The sequence below is a fragment of the Chelon labrosus genome (assembly GCF_963514085.1).
Source record: "Chelon labrosus genome assembly, chromosome: 7".
Classification (NCBI taxonomy): Eukaryota; Metazoa; Chordata; class Actinopteri; order Mugiliformes; family Mugilidae; genus Chelon; species Chelon labrosus.
In genome coordinates, this window is record NC_140343.1 from 7,401,862 (window position 1) to 7,418,764 (window position 16,903).

The following is a 16,903-nucleotide window of genomic DNA, read 5'->3' on the forward strand; positions in this document are numbered from 1 at the left end:
TACACAAACTATCTATAGGGAAGAGAAATTATTCTCTAACACATAGGGTCTGCGTATGCACTGTGCTGTCGCCGTATCTTCGGCATCAAATTGACGCAGAAGCCTAAGCCACTTATTAGTTTCAGCTTTTTGTTTAACTTCTCCAGCCAGCAATGTTCACTGTTTGTTCAGCTTAATCCATAGCAGCGGGTAGTTTACCTTGCAAGATTTGTGAGATGCCTGGCTTCTTGCAGTTGCAGACCGGCCTTCATTCTGTGAGGACTTACCGGCTGTGTTTTAGGTGTCACAAAAGGTCTTGCATGTCCAGATCAGCCTGACTGAGACTGCATGGATCATTAACTGACCTGCTGTGAAGCTTCACTGACTGTTTACAAGCTTTCAGAGCTCGTCAGGCTGCAGTTTATTGTGTTTAGCCCCTGATACACCATGATAAGGAGATTTCTAAGGACTGGTTTGACAGTTGTTTATAAAGACGTGAAATGCACTCAGCCAAAAAGATTAAAAATAGCTGTAAAGTTTTGTTAAGGAATTCTTTGGTTGATCTGCAGATGATTGTTTTGGTGATCTGATGATTAAGCATCCCAGCTTCTTATGTGAAAATGCAAAACATCTCCTTGTTATTTTAAACTGAATGGGTTAAGATTTTTGGAATGCTGCTCGGACTAGACATGATATATTGAAGATAATGAGTTTAATGAGTTTTTTTTTCATATTATTGACTAATGAAACAACTATGCTCCAGTCAGGCATAACATTATGACCACCTTCCTAATATTGTGTAGGTCTCCCTTGTGCCTCTGAATTACTTGTGACTCATCAGTGAATGGACATGGGCCTTCTGAGGGTGTCCTGTGGTGTCTGGCCTCTGGGTCCTATGGGTTGAGGGGAGGGGCCACTGTGGATCATCCCACAGACACTTGATCAGTTTGGGGTCAACACCTTGTGCTGTTCTTCATGTTTTTTTTTTAGTTGTTCCTAAAGCGTTTTTGTGTGTGTTCCTGTGTTAGGCTGCATCCTGCTGGGGATGGCTGCTCCCATCAAGGAGTGTCATTGCTATGGGGTGGGAGTGTCTGGTCTGGTCTAGGTGATTCCCAGCAGAACATTGTATTGTCAGAAGATGGTCAGTGTTATTTACTTCTCCTGTCATACTGTTGTGGCTGATTGGTGTAAACAGATTACTGTATCTCTGTGAATCCTCATGCACCTCCACTCAGATGACTCGACAAACAGGATGCTGGTTTGTCTTGCTCTAACCGTAAATGAGAGTCATTCCACTGTTCAGTGACTATACTATCAACTTAAAACAACACCATTGTCTTGTGGGTCAACTGGGAAGTGGAGCAATTTCCTTAGAAAAAAAAAAAGAATATATTCCACCTATTTATTACTGCCTCCACTTAGCGACATCGTGTTTTGTTGCCACAGCAGCAGCGCCTCAAACTTCCACCAAATTTTAAATCCACCCTGTCAAGAACAGTTTCTGTGTAGGACGGGTTAACCTGTGTCAAGGAACTGGCTTCTAATGCCTGTTTTGTCTTTTGGACTGAACTACAATATGTCCTAAAAAACAGTTCATTATACATAGTTCAAATCTATTCATTATCTACCCTGTGAACGATTACAACTATAAACTTAATGGATCAAGCTGCAATTTAACACCAGTTATATGATAAAACAATTAAATTAATTCGTTTTTAATTAGTGTTTAGTAGTTCAGCTTCACAAGCAAAAATATACCATGTTTACATAAAATATACATAATTTAGAGATAAAATAAACCAGATATACTTTCAAACTGAGCTTTTCTTTCAAGAAATGTTCACAAAACAGCAAATGGAAAGCTGAAAAAACAAGTATGTAGTACGTAGATACATGACTATACGCTTTCTTGGCTCCAAATCCTCACACTTGATGTACCCAAAACAGACTCTGACTGTTTGAATATATATTTTTTCCTGTCCAGTGATGTCTATTTTGTCTTTTTATTCAATTTGTGGACAATTATCCATGAAACATGTGGTCACTTGTTTTTTGTCTGTGCTCGTGGTGCATCATTTGCCTTCACTGTAAATTCTAACTAGTTCAGTTTACTTAAAAAAAAAAAAAAAAAAAAAAGTCGGGAAACCGATTGCCTCATTTTTAAAGTAAACTTCCAAGCCAAATTAAAGTTAAACTAATAAACAACTAAAAGTTAGGTGAACAGATTGTTTTTAAGTAAGTTTAAAAATTTCAAGTAAGCTTACCGAATAACTACAAGTAAGTTTACTCTTAGACCTTCATTTATCTTATTAAAGACTAGCTATGGTTACTTGGATAAAGTGAGGCAATTGGTTTCCCAACTTTTTTCAAGTAAACTGAATATGTTAGAATAAGTAGCCACAATTAGCTTCAACTTTCAGTGGGTAAGCAGTCACAAAGTACAACCTTGAACTTTGACAAGAGTTTATTAACAAACCCATATGCGTAAACAGATGCATACGTGAACAACCTGTGCATCAGGATGAAAGTCCAATCACAGTAATAAAAAAATCAAAAATCAAAGAAGTAATAACCGTAATTTGAGTCATTTATTGACAATGGTAGTTGTGTGTACTGATTCACTGGGGTATTTTGTTTAATGATCAGGATCCCAGGAAGGGCCGTTTATTTTTAGATCTACTGAATGTTAGCTGCGGTTCGGTCAGGATGGTGGCGTTATTACCGTGGCGGCGGTTTACATTCTTTTTTGTCTGGACCGTTTGGAGATTAGCATCGGACAAATCCAACAAAATAAACCGATGAACAGATCAACAGTGAGAGAATGTCTCCCGCGTTCGTCTCTGTCACTCCGTCAGGGAGCTCGTCAGTCACGCGGATCATGGGAAAGGAATGTCGTGTCATCCTAGGAAATCATTCTCGGGTCAGAGAGGGCACTTCCTGATTGCCTTCGTGAAACACTAAAAACACGCCTGAGTCAGCCCCATCATAGTCGTGATTAGATTTAAAACCTGCCCCTTGTGCCGGTAACTCGGTGCCGCCTGGGGTTCTTTGGAAAGTTACAGATGACGCTGTGTGAAGAATAAAAAATAAATTAATGTAAAAGAATCTCAACGTGGCCGGTGATGCTTTGGATCCTTTTAATTACTGTTCACACATTGTTCTTAAAGTCACTGTAGCTTGATTGATCATTTCCCGTCTTCCTAGGAAGCTCATAATTGGAATAAAAGCATCTGTGGGTGTTCTGGATCTCCGAGCAGTTTAGATAAACAATCCTAGTTCTCATCCTCTGTTGCGGATAGGCCTGCTTCTGGTCTGCAAAGGAATGATTGAGATTTTAACATTTGGTTCAGTTGCTATTCAAAATCAAAGGGTTGATGTCAACTTCAAAGATAGAAGATGGGCAAATGGCGTGAGGGTGTTTTCCTCGTCAACTGCGCTGTTCCACTAAACCACCAGGGTCCCCCTTTGCACAGAAAACCATCTTTGTTCCCAAGGTCTGTCTCTGCATTATTTTTCGAAGGCTATCCCATCTTTGTCCCGTTAAGCTGACGAGTGTGAAAGCACAGCCATGAGATCAAGAGGCTCAATTTTTTCTGTAATTATGTGAGAGGGCAATTACAAAGCAGTCAGATAACCCTGCCTTTGTTTAGTTTAAAACCACAGTTGAACTCGGAGAGCATGTGACTTGGCTTGCTTTAAAGCCATACTTGGTAGCTTTGAGCTCTGAGCTTTCAACCGCATCTCACAGTCAACATTGAAGGGTTTAAAGTTTTACATGCCAGAAGTCACTGGGGATCTTTTAGGATCAAATAGTTAAACATGTTTAGCTTTCCCTCCTTCGTCCGTCTCATGGGTGTTTAGGGCTGAAGTCGGCGCTACCTGGGGACCAGGCGAGAGACAGACGTTGGCATCGGTCGAGCAGATGGTCACAAGAGAGTCACAAGACTATTTGTGTAAAAATGTAGTTTTCTACAAGAGCATGGGGCAGTCCGTGAAGTTCACTTCAGTTCAGGGCTGCCATGCATTCTGAATTAACTGGTTAAAAATCTTATTGCTAAACTTTATTTGTCAGCTCCTCTGACAGGAGAAGTAAATAACATTGACCATCTTGTGACAATTCAGTGTTCTGCTGGGAAACTTTTGGACCTGGCATTGGTGTGGATGTTACTTAGACATGTAGCACCCACCTAGACCAGACCAGGCACCCCCACCCCATAACAATGACATTCCTTGATGGCAGCAGACAAAAACGGTTTAGAAACAACTAAAAAAAACATGAAGAACAGCACAAGGTGTTGACCTGGCCTCCAAATTCACTAGATCCCAAACTGATCAAGTGTCTGTGGGATGATAAACAGAGGCCCCTCCCCTCAACCAATAGGACCCAAAGGCCAGACACTACAGGACACCCTCAGAAGGCCCATGTCCATTCTCTGATGAGACCTACACAATATTGGGAAGGTGGTCTTAATGTTATGCCTGATCGGTGTATAATGTACTAGTTGAGAACATTATCAGTTTGCTCCACCTTTTAATAAGTGTAAAGATGTCCCAATCTAATGACTAACTGATAATAATTATGCATAATTAATGAAGCTTCTTGTTGGGTGCAGACATCTGAGTATTACAGTGAAAAGATGTTGATGGTTATTGATGCTGAAGATGTTCATTACATCATGCACACAGTCCAACATATCAGACAACACTATATTTGGTTTACTGTACTTAAAATATAGTTGATCTGCACGTATATAGCAAAAAACATAGGGCTAGCACTGACGTATAATTGTGTGTGTCGTTGGTTACGTAACACAATGGCCGTCAGCTGTTTCCGCTGAGGAGAGGGAGGAGGGGACGTCCCCACTTCTTGTAGAGCTACCTCATAACACCTCTACTGCGTCGGCTCCCTTCTTGCATGACTCACATAACTGTAAAGTGTTTGTTAGGAGATGTGACTCAGATGAGGTCGGCCAGGCGCTAGTGCTTGGGTTGTGTTGTAACGGAACACTTAAAGCTCCAGTTGGTGACATGTTAGCTAAGACCTGATGGAAAGGACAGTTGTTATTAAATAGTTGAGTCTTTATCTGTATTCTTTTCAGTGCATTTACTTATACTTGTATTTTTAACTGTTTATTTTTGCTGCTTTTTATTGTTTGATTGTGTTTCTTCTATTTTTGCACACATTTAGCTAAAAATACAGACTGATGCAGATTTAATTGGAAAGGCTTTTTGGACGAATGGGTCTCAGAGGCATTTCTGAGTCCTGTTATAGTAGTTTTTTTGTTTTTTTTTGCATTTCCTTGGGACTGCACGTAAGCAAAGTTACTGTGAAGCGTTTCTCTTTAGCTGGAAAGGAGTAGACGTTTGCGAGACGTGGCTGAACTGGCTCCCATTTCCATGGCTCCAGACTTAGACGTCTCTGCACGTGATCGCACAGAGCGGCAGATTTGACCCGAGGGCGGAGCAGTCGAGCGTTCAGTGCAGGGTGCATAGTGCAGGCATGCGTGTGTGTACATGTGAGAGGCGCACACATGTACACACACTTTACAGTTCTAGTCATTTTTTTTTTTTTTTTTTTTTTAATTAATGCACCTGTGGGATGTGTTTTAGATGCAAAGAACACCCTGGGGGTACACCCTGGACGGGTCACCAGTCTATCACGGGGCTAACACAGAGAGACAGACGTGTTGTACTTGATACCATAAAGTGAATAATCTGGCCTTAGTCAGATACTTTACCTCCACCTTTGGTCGTTTAATGTTGAGATTACTCACTTTGGCAGTGACTCACCAAAGCCACACCAAAGCTAATCTGAGTTTCTGTCGGTGTCTTTCTTTTTTTCTTTCTCAGGCTGTAAAGCTGACACAGAATTTTTTTATAATTTTTTTATTATCTGAGGAATCAGAAACTTATTTTGAACGCTTCCTACATTCTTGTTTTACTCTTTCTGACGGACAGGGACGGTGAATTCATAGAACCGTAGTTACATTCATAACTTTGCTAGACACTGTATGCTTCACCATCACCATTGAGACATTTAGTCCCCTGTTAAGCCAGTGAAGAAAACTTACTTCACTGGCTGACATAAAATGCATCGCTGCTAATTCACCAATTGTAATAAAATATATATAAAATATACTTAATATACCTGATGCTGAGTAGCTTAGCCCGCCATGTGTGATCTTTTTTTGCAGCCAACTGCTATGCGGCACATACGTTCTCCGTCTGCGTGAAAGGAAATTACCCTTCATACCAGCAGGTGGCAGTAGTCTGTATTTGTTTGTAAAAGCTACTATTAGCTGGGAGGGCAGGAAGCCAAACACAGCTGGCTTCTCCTGATACTGATCTGTTGATCTACAGTTTATTCATTTTAGCTGATCGGGATGTTTTGAAAATACTTTCTGAACCTTGTCAGTTTGACTTTTGTCCGACGGTGCGGGACACGCCACAAAAAACTAGGCTCACAGACGTTCACTGATGCCCTGGCACTGGCCAGCGGTCCCAACTCCAGCTATATTAACTGTTAGATAGTCTTTATTCATCCACAAGGGAAGTTGCTTGGTCACAGTAGCTCAGTTGCACGTAATAAAAACACTCTTGAGAAACATAAGAAAAAAGAAAAATAGGTGAAGATAGTTAATTGAAAATAAATAAATAAATAAATAAATAATAAAATCTGGTAAAATAAAATAAAAAAGTAAGCAAAAAATGTACAACATTTTCATGTGAACAAATGTACAAGAAATGGAGACAGAGATAAATATACATTATAAACATAAGAAGGATTAATAAGGTGGAATAATGTGCATTAACATGAATAACATAGAGTCATCTGTTACAGAAAGGTGAGTTGTTGTACAGCCAGACTGAGAATGGTGTGAACGACGTCATGTGGTGTTCACTGTGGGAGCGGAGCTGAATCAGTCTGTGTGTAGTAGTAGTGTAGCGGGTGTGACGGATTGTCCATGATGGAGAGCAGTTTCTCCAGCGTCCTCCTGTCCCTCACTGACACAAACGTCTCCAAATCTCTCTTAATACACAAATCAAACAGACCGGTCGTTACTTCCCCACAAAACAGAACATCGGCGTTAGTGTCTTTTCTGGTTTCTTAGTCTCATTAAACACCTGTATTTGCGCACATTGGGTATAAATGGCTACTGACACATGTGGGATGTCTTTGAAGACATGATTTGTAACATAATTAAATTAAAGCCAAAATGTAGTCTTGCTGCGTCGAATAATAAAACCCAAGTAAAGTCAAAAAGCTTTCCGCTCTTCACTAATCTAGAGCTGTGTTTCGAGTTTTAGCATCTCTCTCTATACGGTCGGCCTCCATGAACATCTTTATTTGCCCTCTTGCCACTAAGAGAAACCTCAGATTTTCCAATGCTAAACGAATACTAAAAACTACTCAAGACGCTCAAACTTTGGCTCATGTCGTCCAACAGGAACCAATTATGTGCATGCCATCTATAACCATAATTCCCTGGCTCTCGTCTCTCAGCTCTAAATAGCTTTAGATCGAGTTTGTCCACTCTGAGCTATTTGTTTGTCTCATCTTATTTACTTCCTGTTGTCTATCTCTTCTGTTGTGTCTGCTGCTCTGTTAAATGCTACGCATGCAACGTTGACTCACGTGGCATCAACGTGTTTTATGTTTTACAGCTCGCTGGCGTCGCTGCCACGCTTTTAATTGTTTTTGTTCGGATGCAGATGCCCATCTTGCAAATAAAAAGCCGCCTTTAACATCTCACTTTCTCTGTGGGGATTAACGGAAACATGAGAACTCGGTGGATTTTATTTTTATCAAATTAAAACAGTGTGTCAGTGTTCAGGGTCTAATATAAGAGCAGTGTAATATCTTCACGCTCTCTGGTCAGTCTGTCCTGTGGAAAATCTTGTTTTTTTTTTTTTGCATAGCCAAACTGATTCCATTCCAGATTACTATAAACAGACGAGGGACTGCATAAGAGTGATGACACAAGGAAAAAATACACAATACAGCTGCTCCACAAGAAAAAAAAACAACTTTACGACCTGTCCACAAACACTGCATATTCTGCTGGAAGAGCATCACAAATAAATCTTTTGAAGGTTTCCAGTTAACGCAGTTTGTCGTGTAACCAGCACCTCCTCTGCTGGCGCGTGTTTACTAGACAGACGAGGCCGTGGCGGCGGAACAGAGCAATAAAAGGGGCCGACTTTTTAGAAAGTCAAACTGCAGCGGAAAAAAAACGCGAGGAAGCAAATGTCACACGCAGACTGTTTGTTTGGGACAGTGTCTGGGAAGATACACCGCAGCCATAAAAAACAACCCCCCACCCCCCCATCCCTCGTGGGCCGACGCCGCTCCCGAGCTCCTCCCGCCTCCGCCGAGATCCACCTCGTCCTTCCCCGCGTTTCCCACCGCCTCCTCAGACCTCATTCTCACCGATTCACGGCATCGAGTGAATGAGCGCGGTGCATTCTAGCACGCCACTCAAGTCAAGTCTATTCATGTATGTGTGTTTGTCTAAATGATTATGTGGGAGTGGGTGACTGCAGCTTATCTGTGGAGGGTAGGCTGACATGTGAAAGAATTCCTCTTTCCATTTCTTTCCATCATTAAAACCTTATTAGAATTTGAAGATAATGAAACTATAATCAGAACAAGAACCTGCTGAATTTCCAGGGAGCTCTAATTTTAGTGATGTTTCTCCTTTTTGGGCATTAAATCTTAAAGCCAGCTCCAAGAATTTCCTATCAAACTAAATACATTTTTTTTTTTTTTTTAAATGTTAAAAATCTATTTTTATCTGCTTTATTTGTTTCCAGTTTCGATGTGGAGAATGGCCCATCCGCCAGCTGCAGCCCTCTGGACCCCCAGGCCTCCCCGGGCTCGGGTCTGGTCCTCCACACCAACTTCCCCGGTCACAACCAGAGGCGGGAGTCCTTCCTCTATCGCTCTGACAGTGACTATGATCTGTCCCCCAAATCCATGTCACGGAACTCCTCCATCGCCTCTGAACTGTGAGTGTAAACACCGGGAAATGAGCACAGTGGGCACGCAGATAAAGATTAAGACCGGGGCGGACATACTGATCTACACTGACTCTTTACTGTCTGAATTTGAGCAGCTACAGGTTTCAACCTGACTTGGATTCATTTATAAATTGCATCCACTAATCCTGCAAACATTCTTGTTACCATACTATTCCTATTTAATGTACACGAACACAAACTTGTCTGTACATGTACTCCGTGTCAGGTATTTCTTAGCATCACACCTCCATCGAGCCATAGCTGACTTCTGTCCTCTGTTTATACTATTTTGGAGAAGTCTGCCTGTCTATTTTGTTCATTCCCTCGCCCGTTCTCATTTTGCATATCTGTCTCTCGGTGATGGTCACGGTGAGAGCCAAGCCAGTCTGCAGCGGCACTGTACCAGAAACAGTCACTGTTCTCTTCGCGATAATAATGCTCGCCTGTGCTGACCGCTTTGCATGCGCCAATGTGTGTGTCATAGAATAGAGGTGTCAGTCAGCATAGCACAGTCAGCAGTGTAAGAAGTAATAAAAAGAACTTCTAAAGGAAGATGCATATACAGTATATGAAATACACCGATCAGGCATAACATTATGACCACTGACAGGAGAAGTGAATAACATTGACCATCTTGTGACAATACAATGTTCTGCTGGGAAACTTTTGGACCTGGCATTCATTCATGTGGATGTTACTTAGACATGTAGCACCTAGACCAGACCAGACATCCCCAGTGACACTCCTTGATGGCAGCAGCCATCCCCAGCAGGATGCAGCCTGACACAGACACACACACAAAAACACTTTAGGAACAACTCAAAAAAAAAACATGAAGAACAGCACAAGGTGTTGACCTGGCCTCCAAATTCACTAGATCACAAACTGATAAAGTATCTGTGGGATGATCCACAGAGGCCCCTCCCCTCAACCCATTGGACCCAAAGCCCCCGCACTAACAACATCCTGTTCCCAGACACCAAAACGCCACAGGACACCCTCAGAAGGCCAGTGTCAATTCTCTGATGAGTCATAACTGTTTTGGAGGCAACAAGGGAGACCTACACAATATCAGGAAGGTGGTCATAATGTTATGCCTGATTCGTGTATATACAGTACCTATATATTTTAAGGATTGATTGAAATTAATATTTATTTTTTAGAATAATTAGAATTTGGTTCCAGTTTGCTTGGAGTCATTAAAAGCAAAATAACTGTGTAACCCAGTTACCTAGAGTCATGACCATATGTTTAAACCAATTGCACATAAAATGGTTTCATGTGATACAGTCCCTGATGCCCCTTGTTGTGTGTGTAGAGCAATGGTCTTTAAAAAAAATTAGCAGACCTGACACTGCCACTGTTGACCACCATCATTACATAAAAGTTGAATAAACACTTTGACAAACTGATTTGATTTTACTCATATGGGTCGCCACAGCTCTCCTGCTCAGGGCATCCTCACTGACCACTGTAGGACTTCAGGCGTTGCCAGGTCTTGCAAGATTGTCATGACAAAAAAAAAAATATATATATATTGCCCTTGATACAAAGACTCCTGTTTAGAATTTGTGACCGTCCTCCCTACAACTCCTCCCTCAGACCGACCCCCTCTCTCTATTTGTTAATTAAAAGAATGAAGTTCCTTGTATGATTGTACCTCTTGTGTATCCAACAACAATCTGACATGCATGTTTCTTATTGTATTTCTCTTTCTTGTGTGTTTTGTAGACATGGTGATGACTTGATCGTAACGCCTTTTGCTCAGGTAAGTTTCTCATTTTCAACCAAACCATCCCTTACATAGCCTATAATATGTTATCCCTAAATTTCTTAAACAGCAGGGTAGACACACTCTGATTAAACAGAAACACCAGCGTCCAAACTGTAGACTTGAAATGAATATGCACTGTATAAATGTATACAATTATAAAGACTTGCCCAGTATGATTGCACATTCCTTGCACTCTGCACCAGACACAAATAGTAAATGGAAGTATGAAGTATGGCACTGATTACCTCTCCTTCTGCCCATTTAGGTTCTGGCAAGCCTTCGAAGTGTAAGGAATAACTTCACTGTACTCACCAATGTCCAGTGTGCCTCCAGCAAGTAAGTGCACCATTGTTTTATGTAGCTTTCTCTCTCTAGAAGTTGCTCTAGAGAATCAAAGTCCATTCAAAAAGTCCTTTAAAAAGTCAAAAAAAGAGAGAAACGTGCACTCAGTCTGCAGCTCCACCAACTCGTCACTAGGCGGAAGCATTGAGCTTTAAACGCTCAGAGACCAGCCATCTGACATCACAGCTGTTTCCACCAATCACGATTGAGCAGCTAAACTAGACCAACAAACAAATAAGCCTTGTGCAAACACACATACACACACACAGTAGAGAGTTTTACAGTGGGGACGTGATAAGCACAAAAACACTGCCACAAATAGTCACGCGGATGGAATCAGTTTCATGCATTTAAACTATGCACCGTGTATCACTGCATGATGCAGGACAAAAACCGTGTGGAACAAACTCATCAAATACACAGATAAACAAATCCGGCCTTACGAAAAGCAGTGCAGTTTGTTAGAGCTGCAGCAGCAGCAGCAGCAGCAGCCGTCACCTTTAGCGTCATCACTCCCAGTAGAAGTCAGACAGCCCATGTAGAGGTATGTAGGTCACCTTTCCCTCTTTTCCTCACTTCCATGACTTATGTGCGAACATCAGTTTCTAAAAATGCTAAGAGCCCTCTGCTCCACCACTACCTTAACATTCGGATTGCCGTATTGACTATTTGAGGCCTATTCGACCTACATTTCTCTTCTCTGCATTGATAGGAGCAGAGGCCGAGAGACACACAAGTGCACAGACGTGCGCTGCAATTTGATGTTTTTTGGACTTAGACTTTTGTTTGCAGGGTTGGATAAGAGGATCAATTACACTCCCATATCCCATATATGTGCTATATACATGAAGCTGCAGCCTTATGTTGGTATAACTGAGCATAAAGACGGGAAACATTAGGATGTAGCTTGGCTCTGTTAAGAGTTATTAAAATCTGAGGTTTTATTGGGGTCAAGTGTCACCATCGAGCCAGGCTAGCAGTTTCCCCTTGTTTCCAGTCTTTAAGCTAAGCTACGCTAACCATCCACTGGCTGCAGCTACATACTTGATGAACAGAAACAAAAGTGTTGTCAATCTTTTTGCTAAACTTTCTGCAAGGGAGCAAACATATACTTAAATATAAGCCTTTATTGAAGGCCACCTCTGCCCCTGTTCTTCACTTCCATGACTTATGCGTGATTATGTGCGACCGTCAGTTCCTAAAAATGCTAAGAGCCCTCTGCTCCACCACTACATTAACATTCAGGTTGCCATATTGACTATCTGTTTGACGTACATCTTGCTTCTCCGCATTTATAGGAGCAGAGACCGAGAGATACACAAGTGCACAGACGTGCGCAGCAATTTGGTGTTTTGGGAATAGACATTTGTTTGGATGAGAAGATCAGTTACACTCATATGTCACATGCTATACACAGAACATGAAACTGCAGCCTCACGTTTGCATAAAGACAGGAAATATAAGGTAGCTTGGCTCTGTTAAGAGTTTTATGGAGGTAAAGTGTCACCGTCGAGGCAGCCAGGCTAGCGTTTTCCCCTTGTTTCCAGTCTTTGAGCTAAGCTACGCTAACAGTCCACTAGCTGTTGGTACATACTTGATGAACAGAAACAAAAGTGTTGTCAGTCTTTTCGCTAAACTTACGTCAAAGGAGCAAAGGACCCAGACACACACATAAATGTCAGCCTTTTTTTGACGGCCTCCTTTCCCTCTGTTCTCTGTTCCCTTTGTGGTAACGTGTATGCGCATCAATTGCTAGATAATGGCCCTCTGCTCCACCTGAAGCCTGTTTGACCCACATTGCGCTCCTCAGCATTGATAGGAGCAGAGACAAACAAGCACCAACATGCTAATGAGAGAATACATCGAACCACGTCCACCCACTTCCACTCGAGTTCCTGCTGAAAGGAAATGTATTGATACGCTGTCAGCTGCCCGCTCCCTGCTCCCTGCTCCCACTGGAGCACACATGGCCGGCCTTTCATCCCTTCTGATGTCACCTCTCCACTTGAACTGGTTAATGTTTTTAGGGACAGGACATTGACCAGCGCCATGCAACGCAATTTACTCTATTTATAGTCCAAGCTGGTTTGCAGTGCTCAACCAGTCGCACAGCTCAACCAGAACACGCGTGCAAAGCCTATAAATAGATCAAGAGTGGATTTTTCTTTTAATGTTTTATTATCTGACGTATTAAAACAAAGCAGATTAAAAGTTTTATTTAATCTGTTTCTGTTGATCGGCGCCAAAAAAGACACCCTTTGATTCATTTCAGTCAGGACACTTGGTTCTTAGTTATTTATGCCAAAGATAACACATTTTATTATAAGTATGTTTATTAATATTCTCGTGTAGTAACAGAGGGGGCTGGTGAGTTTGGTAAAGCTGGAAGCGGTGACGGTGCAGATATAATGAGCAGCACATGTTTGTAAGGACGATATAAGCCGCAGAACACGTGACTAGTAAACCATTTCCATGTTGCTCTACCACAAGGCTCAACTGCAATAAAAAAAAACTATTAATAATTAATAACCCCAATAAAAGATGCCAGAGGACCTCAATAGCTCGAGTTTAAACCGTTCCCAATTGCGATTAAAGCAGTAATTTGTTCAGGTGAATACACTTTTGCAGAGTTGGATTCGTGCGCTCATATGTGTGATAGACACATGAAGCTACACCCTTATTTTAGTATAAATTAGCTTTAAGACTGGAAAATATGAGTGCACAATGAGTTTCTGAAGTCTATGCTAACTGTCCACTGGCTGCAGCTTCACACTTAATGAACAGAAACAAAAGTGGTGTCAGTGGTGTTTCTGCAAGAGAGCAGTCGACTGTTCACCCAAATGACCAAACATAACTCACTTATATGACTTATACAGTATGGGTTTTTAAAGATTATCTGCAGGATGCATGCAGGCTAATCTTTCTGTCTTCCTTTTTCTACTTCCAGGAGGTCTCCTGCAGCAACCACTCAGCCTCCAATCACCAGAGTTTGTCTCCCAGGTAAGAAGCTCAGAGGAACCTCCTGCTGCGTGTCTGAATTCTGTAAAGTTGTATAAAGAGATTGCCTTTCTTTATCTGGTTTACATCTTGCACAAACATCCATCCACCTCCAATTGTTCCTTGTTCTCATTATTCTCTCCTCTTCCCTCCCTCTCTCCCTCCCTCCCTCTCTTGCCATGAATTTGCCTACGTGACGACTTTCACTTTTTTTCAGCCGTCTGTCTTCAGCTCCGGCACTGTAGTCCAGACTATTTTGTCACCGAGCTCATTAACCTCCTTCGAAAAACAATTAAACAGGCAGTTTAGACAAGCGCCTGTGCACGCGGGGGCCTTAAACTCACACACTGAGCGAGTCTATCGTGGCGGGCTCGCTCAGAGATACCAGCAGACCTCCTTTTTCTTCTTTCGTCACATTTGATTTTCGGCAGCTGTGCGTGTATGTGTGCGTATGTGTTTGTGTTTGTGTGCAAAGTGCGTATTGCTCGTTGCTTGCAAATGTGTTTATTCCTTCCTGTTGCTCTGCTAAAGCCGCTTGATGCACGAGATAACCACAGTCACCCAGACAAATGCGCTATAATCAGACAAATGCGTGTTTAAAAAGCGTTTACATAACAAATCTAAATGCAGTTGCATTCAAGTCCGCGTGTCACGGCTTTAATTTGATTCTAATTGCTATTATTTTCTTATTAATTACCTTGAATTATACAAATTACTGTATTTGAAATCCGATGGTAACACTTTTAATGGTGCAAGAAAGCTCCTGTTCTTTAGATATAAATAACTAAAATAAAATAAAATAAAAATTTAGTTTGAAAAACAAATCATCATGCAGAAATGCATTTTTGAAACGAGATGTATCGTGTGCTGTATTAGTTGCACACAGTAGTAGTAGTAGCAGTTTGCTTTATTCTAATTTAGTCTGAGGCACTAATCGAGGAAAAAATTTAATTATTTGTCAGGACGAAACTCAAAAAGAATCAGACCGTGACCCTGACACCTGTGGGCAGATGTTCCCACACTGTCTAAGCAGAACATTTAAAAACACCAACAGCAAATGTGTTGTTGTGTAATAAAAGAGGTCGATGAGCAACAGTGAAACTGAGAACTGTGAAGCGTAGTTAACCATCACAAAACCAACACGATTTACATGAAACCGACTCGAGACAGGTACAACGGACCGGAGCAGAACCAGTGAAAATGAAGCCTTCGATGACTATTGTCGTATAGATATCACTTGTAAAGACCCCTTCAGTCGGATCATGTATCGTTCATGTTGTATTTTCATCAATGCACAGCTGATTAAACCAGTTTCTGTAATTCCCCGTCATATATAAAATCGTTTCATTGTTTTTCATTGTTTTTTTTGTTTTTCTGTTATTACTTAAATCTCAAAGGTCATGTTGATAAAAATCTTAGTAACACGTTGCACCGCTTGTGTGGGCGTGCGCTGAGTGTTTGTGTATGATGTGTATGTGTCTGACTCGGTGACGTGTGTGTAAGTGAATATTCTGTGATGGTTTTCTAAAACTTTGCCTGTGCCATTTTGCAATCGCGGATTGACAAGGTGACTGCCTTGAATGAGTGTGTGCCGTGGCGTATATGTATCACTGTGAGTAATGTGAGCCTGTGTGTGTGTGTGCGGTGTGTGTGCGCGCTGGGGGGAGGTGTTCCTGTGGCTCTGATTGACGTCAGCACGCCTGTATGTGGCTTCTGTTGACTTCCTGTCAGAGCAGATGGACTGAGTTTTCGCTTCCTTCTTCAGAACCGCAGCTCATCAGGTGCTCTGAGTGTGTGTGTGTGTGTGTGCGTGCGTGCGTGTGTGTGTGTTGGAGAGTTTGGGGAAATGTGTGTGTGTGTGCGCGTGCGTCTCATAAAGCAGCTCTATAACGTGCATCGTGACCTTTCATTGTAGGGTCGTCACTAAATTACCAGTGCGTGCTATAGTCAGCTTTGTGTTTGAAAGAGTTTAAGTAACACTGACGGCTCTGCAGTCGCCTACGGGCTTACGTACATGTTTTTTTTTTTCTTAGTATTTTGGATTTTAGATCATATCCTGTGAGAGAGAACATTATTCTATCTTTATGATCTTTCTTTTTTCTTTTTTCTTTTTTTTTTTGCAAATCCCTTGAAAATACAAAAATCTTCTTTAACTGCTTGTCCTGTGAAGGGTCGCAGGGCCTATCACAGCTACAAAACCAACTGAATGAATAAAAAATGTCCAAAAACATTAAAGGAGGGCAACTGGACTTGTAGAGTTTCTTGAAGAAACTCACCCCAGTAGCTTCTTCGACTCCAAAGGCCTGAACCAAAAATATATTTTGTGCCAACTGCAGCAACAACCACAGTCGGTAAAGTGTGCTCCTCTAAGCCAGGGGTGTCAAACTCATTTTAGTTCAGGGGCTACACGGAGCCCAGTTTGATCTCAATGGGACCGGACCAGTAACATAATAGTGTATTAACTTATAAATAACGACAAATGCAAAGAAGAACTTTATAAAAATGTTTGCATTTAATGAACTGCACTATTACAAAACATGTAACGAACAACCGGACGTTTCTTAAGAAAAAGAAGTGTAATTTCTGTTTAGTCCTAGGTCTCAGTGTCGTGCGACGTCCACTCAACTCTTACTAAAACTGGGTGAACCCCGGGAATAGCAGCTGCTTTTATGGTAAAAAAAATGGAGTTAATGTCTTCAGTGTAATTTTTGCAATTTGCAAATTCATCCAGCGGGCCAGATTAGACCTTCTAGCGGGCCGCTTTTGGCCCGCGGGCTGCATGTTTGACAC

General features: G+C 41.7%; 1 protein-coding gene across 2 annotated transcripts in view; it reads left to right on the plus strand.

The window, feature by feature from the left end:
- Positions 1 to 16,903, plus strand: part of pde4ba (phosphodiesterase 4B, cAMP-specific a) — a gene marked incomplete at its 5' end in the record, with an annotated part of 162,519 nt that overhangs the window by 92,391 nt on the left and 53,225 nt on the right. For both annotated transcript variants that reach the window (XM_084548893.1, XM_084548894.1), the window contains 4 exons: positions 8,794 to 8,988; positions 10,732 to 10,768; positions 11,040 to 11,110; positions 14,064 to 14,116. In XM_084548893.1, coding sequence (XP_084405019.1) covers positions 8,794 to 8,988; positions 10,732 to 10,768; positions 11,040 to 11,110; positions 14,064 to 14,116 — 356 coding nt within the window. The remainder of the gene's footprint in view (positions 1 to 8,793; positions 8,989 to 10,731; positions 10,769 to 11,039; positions 11,111 to 14,063; positions 14,117 to 16,903) is intronic.